Source organism: Stegastes partitus, unplaced genomic scaffold (genome assembly GCF_000690725.1).
Source record: "Stegastes partitus isolate 25-593 unplaced genomic scaffold, Stegastes_partitus-1.0.2 Scaffold888, whole genome shotgun sequence".
In the NCBI taxonomy this organism is placed as follows: Eukaryota; Metazoa; Chordata; class Actinopteri; family Pomacentridae; genus Stegastes; species Stegastes partitus.
The window spans coordinates 239,812-247,031 of record NW_007578619.1 but is presented as its reverse complement, the minus strand read 5'-3'; the positions used below and the strand labels follow the sequence as shown (position 1 = coordinate 247,031).

The window sequence follows — 7,220 nt, the reverse complement described above, 5'->3', positions numbered from 1 at the left end:
GTGTAGGTAATGTGGAGTAAAGTGGTGTTTTTTCACTTAAATATGACTTTAATTGGAGAGTGTATCTCAAGTAGTTAGTATAATTTTGCTCACCATCAAAGACATGGACACAAACAAACTTTATACATATTAGAAATACATCATTTCTGTAGGTGGTAATTAAGGAGATCTCCACAAACCTTCAGCAAAATTCTGACGTTTGACAACTAATAACAACAAGCAGCTGGAAAAACACACCAAAATGAAAGTGTAAATAAAGAATAAAGCCCAATTACATGACATAATGCCACAATCCTGGCATATCTGCGTCCTGCTGAGACTGTCAGAGGTGCAGCAGAATACTGAGATTACACAAAATCAGCAATGAATGAAAAAGCCATGATATCTCAGTGAGTGGTACCGGAGTGCCAAACTTTATGAATCATTGCAGGAAAACGTACACTCATTACACACCGCTGCCGCACAAAGCTTCACGTGCAGATCTGAAGCTGAGTCACGTGCCAAGAAAGCCACCAGAAAAGTAACTAAACTACTACAAATGTAACGACGGCGAGGACCGAGTGTGTTTTATGTGTACAAGAGAGAGAGAGCGAGTGAAAGCTCTCCGTGGTTTAACACTGTTGCTGCAGAGCTGCATTGCAGAGATAAGAGCCACCGCCTTCACAGAAGTCTGTTTCTTGGGAATTAGAAGGCTGTCCTCAAAGTCCACTGGTGACACACGATGCCATCCGTCACCGGGCGACAATGGGTTCACACAACTTCAGCAAACAAGACGCTCCAGCGACTTCTGTCCAGATACTGTCAGTTTGTCACTGTGTGTGTGTGTGTGTGTGTGTCCACAGGCTTGTGCGAGTAAAGCAGTAGGATGCAACCACTGACATGCCGTAGGGTCCTGTAGGTCTGTATGTCAGTGAGCTTGTAATTCTTGGCCTCCTCCTTTCATCTTGATAACCTCTTATCAGGGCAGAGCAGCCCGTTCACCCAGCAGCAGCAGCAGCAGCAGAAGCAGCAGCAGCAGCCACGTCCCTGCCCAGCTGTCCACGCTGCCACAGAGACCTCATCTCACTCTAAATGCTGCAGTCACTCACACAGGCCCCCACCAACACTTCATTCCCTTTTAATTTTACTATCCTCGGAAGGAAACTGTAGAAAAACAGGGATGAACTGCAGGAGATAACAGAACAAATTCACAACGCTGTTCTGTTTCATGGCAAGCTGGAGCCTACCCAGCATGCACCAGACAGCTCATCATCTTACTGCGCCAACTTCATATCCACAAACCAGAACATTTTCTGCTGCTCTTTTAAAAAATTGTATGGTTATGTAATTAAAGCAATACTGTAAGACCAGTACTGCAAAGAGCCTTTTGTTTTTTAACGATACAATCAATAATTAGTGAGACTTAATAAAGAAAGTTGGAGGAAAGTCCTGGAAGAATCTGAAATATAGCAGAGCAGCTCTATAGGTATCCTATCTGACACTTTTATGGATAAATGTTTTGTTTGTTTGTTTTGTAAAACCAACTGCCGCCTGACACGTCCTAAAAAGTGCACGTCTTATCTCATCCTGATCTTTTTCCACAGAAAACCTGAGATGCACACCTGTAACTTGTTTTTACTTCCTCCACCTTCCCCAAAACTAAGACAACGTGACCTCAGTGACCTCAGCAGCTACATGAAGAGAAGACGTCATCACGGTGGTCAAAATTTCCGTGGAGTTGATTTTCAATTTCATGATAAGTAATTCTAGTCAGAAAGTGCATGTAAATATGGGACTCAGTTACAATTCTGCACCAAGATTGATTTGGCTGGTTGGTCTGGCACGTCGTGAGGATCCATTTACTTGCTTTGGGATTTTAAATAACAGGAAAAAAGTCCCAGTGTTACATAAAATTCTTTCTCAACTGTTTTTCTCCCCTGATTTCCCTGAAAACTGTAAATGAACAAAGAGAGAGGAAAGTTGGGGAGCTGCTTTGACTATCAAATGACGGAGACAGTGTCGGGCTTGTGCGCTGCCGGGCTGTGTCCAGACCATATCTCTGCCCGTATGATTGCAGCTACTTTTTCCCCGATTTGCATTACTGTGTTCCACTCTAAGCTTTGCTCGGACCACAAAGAAATTGAGTCTTTGCATTTTATATTTGCTTTGTTCAAATGTCTGTGAAACTCTTTTCCATGTGGGCTCGGCCTTATCACGGGGCCGTATGCACATTTCATCAACAGACAAAAAGCACACATGGAGCTGCTGGATGGCTTTTATGTGTGCATCATATATTAAATCCTACAAATGAAGACACATCACATAAAATGCTCTTATTTCTGTCCATCAGCTACATCAAATTGCTTAATAATGGTCTTGGTTTGCTGCGAATGTGCTTTTTCTACGTAGTGCTTCCTCTGTGGAAATCATCAGCGATACACTCATGTTATCAATACTACACAAGCAGCCATAAAGGAAGAGCAGAGGAACTAAGATTTGAAGCTGACACCTTCACCTTTCGCTGTGATAAGACAAAACATTATTTGTGTTTGTAGATAAATGACACAGTTAATTTTTTAATTCATGGCTGTAAAATATGTCACACTTCACCCTTCATGCAACTTCTTTCTCACTGGACCGAAGAGGTGTGTCTTTGAAATAAGTTGTCCCCGACCCCTCCCACGGACTGTCTCGTAGCCCTAAACTTTGTTGGTGGTTGGAGAAGTTGTTCTTGTAGCTCCAGCCTACGCGGAGGTAGACAGTTCGAGCTGTGCCACCGTCCACCTGTACGAAGCCGCTGCTCATCTGCGACCTCCACTCGGGTAGGTGACCCCCTTCAGCTGTTGGTCTTCAGCAGAAACCGCAAATATAATCTGCTTGATTTGTTAAGAATGACTGATTGGTTGAGTGTAATTGAAAGTTTTACTGGTGAGGATTCATTTATTACTCTATGACTTGAAGAAATATTAGAGGTTTGCATTGGCTGGATGGAGCCTCCTTCTTAGTGAACTTTTATTTAGATTTTTTTTATTTTTAAACCATTTTTCAGACTCATCACCACAAGTTTATATAACTGTATAATTGATTCAGTCGTTACGTAACTTGGAGTTGATTTAATTTCTATGCAAATAAAACATTTCTTCCACTTTATGTTGTAGATAAGTAAGTATATATTGTAATATAAACAGCTAACTTAAACAGATTTGATGAAGATTTTGATTCTTGTGTGAGGGATTGTGTTTGAAATAATCATAGCAGACCTCCTGTTTTTGTTCCTAGTTTTGCCTCTTTTTGATCAGGCATCCGCAACCTGCTGTCTCACCCTGCTGTGTTTTTACACTTTTTTCTTGTCTCACAGATTTCTATTAATCAGATGAGATTAGGGTCACGTTGTATCAGTGGAGCTGGATATATTTAGCATTATAATAATGCCTTGTATCAGATTTTCTCAGACTTTATCAGACACTATCAGCCTCTTCTCTTTCCTCTTCTCCTCGCTCTAAAGATACCGAGCGAAAGCGAGAGAGAGAGAGAGAGCGGCCTTGGCTGTTATTACTGTTCATGTTGCGTTGCTGTAACGTTGTGCAGTGTCATGGCTGTGTGTGGAGTTGTGTCGCTGTTCTAAAGCAGCGATTCTGTTTTTTTTAACTTTGAAATGGCAGTAAATAGACTTTTAATGTCACTGACTATACATTTAATCATAAATTTGAATTCTTCTCGAATAAAAATTGTGAATTTGTAGAAAAAAAAAAAAAAGAAAAAGTTGCTGAATTACACAAATTTTTTTTTTCTTCAATTTAGAAGACTGCTGTGAAAATCTTACATGATCCTCCCAGTAGGGGCTGTTGTTGTCAACACGCTCAGTTTAGCTCCTGTTGTGCTGTTTGTCCACCCAGCAGGGCGTCCCCCCGAGGGCTCGCCTTTTTGTATTCTTCTAACTGGCACACCTACTGTATGAAGGCCATTTTGCAAACCGTTTGGTCACTGGCTGCATCGCCTCATTTATAGACCCATTTATTTTTAGTTTTTACTTTCAGCCACAGTCAAATGAGGATCCTAAAAAAAGGAAGTTTGAAAAAGCCTGCTGTCGAGAGATCTTGTCCCTGATAACTTCAAGTCACACACTGGTTGTTGTGAAGTGAAGAGCTTGGTGATAAAGCATCTGCTTCAATCAAAGCCAGAGCTTCTTTCGCTCTCGTCTGAATTACCGGAGCTGAGCTGTTCGCGGTGCACTTACGCACGACTTCGAGGGCAATTTCCACAAAGACAGACAAAGACAAGAAAGCTGAAAAAAAAGCAAATATAATATATGTTTAAACGTAGAAATAAACACCAAAATACTAAGTCTATATATAAGTCAAGCTGCCGGTTTTAAACACAGATACAACAGCTTAAAGGTGCAGAGAGCTTTAATAAAATAAGAATTATTGATGGGAAATGTTGCTTTATTTTAATGCAATAAGTACATACATACCATCTACACATGATTCAGTGTGACCAACAGCATAAAATCTCATTTCAGCTGCAGGTTTTTGTTTTTGCATCTGACAGAACAATATATGATTCTAACTTGTACACTGTGGTCCTGTCACAGTCTCTCCTGTCACCATGGACGATTCTTCAGAGCAGTCCCACTGGGTGTCTCCATCTCTGCTCAGCTCAGACCCTCTGGCCAGTTTCTCCTCTGATCCCGGCCTGCTGCCTCCAGGAGAGGAGGCTGAGCCCTTCTTCACCGGCCAAGACACCGACTACACCAGCCTGCCCTCTTTCTTCTCCAACCCGAGCCACGGCCGAGCTCCATCCACCTACAGACACAGCTCGGGTCAGTGCCTCCGTCCACCGTCGCCCAACAAACCCTCATCCTGCGAGTCACCATCTGACCTTCCCTCTCCTGTCCTTTTCTCCGTAGTTCGGCAGGTGTTCACCTCACCGAGTCTCCTGAGCAACTTCCAGCTGCTGGACGTACCGCCCACCTACTCCCTGAGCTCCCCCTACAACCCTCCGGCCTCCACCTGGAGCAGCAGCCCCCTGACCAAGACCTCGCTGCACTCGCACAACCCGACCTCCCTGTACACCCCTGGAGTGTCCTCCTCCTTCACCAACTCCAGAGATGGGTACTCGTCTCCAAGCAGAGAGGGCAGGGAGGAAAGTCCCCGGCTTCAGGAGGCCCTGAAGGCGGAGCGTCTGAGCCCGCTGGGTGGGTCGGGGGCAGGCAGCAGCTTTCTGAACCTGACTCCTGCGGCTGGGAGTGTGTACACTCCGACATCCCACTCTCACATGCTGGGCCCCTACAGCTCATACATGGGCGGCCCGCAGGATTACGGCTCTGCTTCTCTCTACTCCAGCCCCGGAGCATGGATCAGCCCGTCGTACTCCCCCAAACTCCGCAACAAGATGAGGATATCCACTCCAGGTGAGGATGCATTAAGATGTGCCATTTTCTGATTGGATTGTGTTGGGTGCATCATCTTGACCACATACTCTTAAAACTCAAGCTCAGCCTTTGAAACAGCTGCTCTGGAGCTTCTGAACAAGTTGCATGATGGTAAATTTGAGAAGAAATTAGCTTAGAAGTGGTCACAGAAAGGAATTTCAAACAAGTGCACTTAAATGAAAACTGGGCATCTGCAAAAAAAAAAGACTGAAAGTGGTGAGACAGTTTTGTCAAGTAAAGAATTTAACTAATTCACTATTTACCCATCGAATGTACTTTGACCCATTTTAAGATATTTGCACAGAACATATCTGCATCCATGTGCAGCACTTTAACCCTTTATGTCATAAAACCTGCACTAACAACTGCATCTTTCTGGTTTTGAGCAGAGGCCAGAGAGTGCGTCAACTGTGGAGCCACAGCTACCCCTCTGTGGCGCCGGGATGGTACAGGCCACTACCTGTGTAATGCCTGTGGACTGTACCACAAGATGAACGGCCAGAACAGACCTCTAATCCGGCCCAAGAAGAGACTGGTATGACACGGTTCTTTCCAGGCCCCTCAGTAAACCATTAACTCAGCAATTTGTAGTTCAGAAGTATTGATTATTTCCTTTGTTTCAGATTGTCAGCAAGCGTGCAGGAACCCTGTGCGCCAACTGCCACACGAGCACAACAACACTGTGGAGACGCAACGCCAGCGGAGAGCCTGTGTGCAACGCCTGTGGACTCTACTACAAACTGCACAACGTGAGTGTGGAGAAAAGTCACAGTGATAATCCTCAGAACTTTTTACCCAACATGCGCTAACCTAATTCCTCTCTTCTCCTCAGGTGAACCGGCCTCTCACCATGAAGAAGGACGGCATTCAGACACGCAACAGAAAAGTCTCCAACAAGAACAAGAAGAGCAAGAAGGCCGCCTTGCTGGAGCCGTACTCGGAGGTGACCCAGCCCACCTCCCTGGACGACAACGGCGGGCCCTTTTCTCTCGGCCCCGGGACTCTGCTGACCTACAGCCACATGCCTCACCTCGTCCCCACGCCGTCCCCCCTGCACCCCTCTGCCAGTTTACCCTACACACACCACCTCAACACTGGCATGGTGCCCACACTGGTGTGACGTGACAGATCAGGCACTTGCATACACTCAGGAATCAGCACACTCGCTCGCTTGCTTGTTTGCCAGTTTGTTTGTTTTTTTTACATGGATTTGTACATATGTGATTCTACACTGGATTTCTTTTTGTTCTCACTGTATTTTATTAGAAAACATATTTTGTTCATATTGTCTTTATTAGGCCACTTGTTTGAAGTCCGATAAATCACTCCGCTGAGGTTTGCTGCACTTGTAAACACACTGATAGGGGAATTCTTACAGCTGTAAATACAAACAGGAATCTGATTTGACTGCGTGACGAACACCTCCTTTGTTGTCGAAAATGTGAAACCTTACTTTAGCTTTGCGTTTGGTGGGTCTGTTTTGTATTTGCATAAGTGATATTACAATATTAAAACTCTACCGTGAAAATAATAAAATGAGTTTTGTGACTTATGAAGGCTTTTGTTTTAAGTCATTTGAATTCTCACCTCATGTGTTCGGCTCAGTGACCTGACCGCAGTAAAGCCTCCTGTGTGGCGTTATTGTACTCCCCTGCTCAGGTATAATGGTGTCTTTGTGCAGGCAAGCGCTCCACTTTGACAGTGTAATTGTACATTGGGGGGTATGCAAATCCTCTATTCCGCAGAAGTGGCAAACACTCAACTAAAGTGCAACACTTTGTCCTGGTTTCGTATTTAAAACCAGCTC

At 44.4% G+C, this 7,220-nt stretch overlaps 1 protein-coding gene across 1 annotated transcript; it reads left to right on the top strand.

Annotated features, from left to right (window-relative positions):
• Positions 1–2,712: 2,712 nt before the first annotated feature.
• On the top strand, positions 2,713–6,965 carry gata1a (GATA binding protein 1a). Its single transcript, XM_008293468.1, has 6 exons — positions 2,713–2,801; positions 4,574–4,801; positions 4,889–5,392; positions 5,803–5,948; positions 6,037–6,162; positions 6,246–6,965. The coding sequence occupies exons 2-6, from the start codon at positions 4,588–4,590 to the stop codon at positions 6,531–6,533; spliced, it is 1,278 nt and encodes a 425-aa protein (XP_008291690.1). The 5' UTR covers positions 2,713–2,801; positions 4,574–4,587; the 3' UTR covers positions 6,534–6,965.
• Positions 6,966–7,220: the final 255 nt, after the last annotated feature.

Excerpts from the sequence above, each read along its gene's own strand:
- gata1a (XM_008293468.1), top strand. The coding sequence starts at position 4,588 with ATGGACGATTCTTCAGAGCAGTCCCACTGGGTGTCTCCATCTCTGCTC. Across the intron at positions 4,802-4,888 it reads CACCTACAGACACAGCTCGG|TTCGGCAGGTGTTCACCTCA; the intron begins GTCAGTGCCTCC and ends TTTTCTCCGTAG. Across the intron at positions 5,393-5,802 it reads GATGAGGATATCCACTCCAG|AGGCCAGAGAGTGCGTCAAC; the intron begins GTGAGGATGCAT and ends GGTTTTGAGCAG.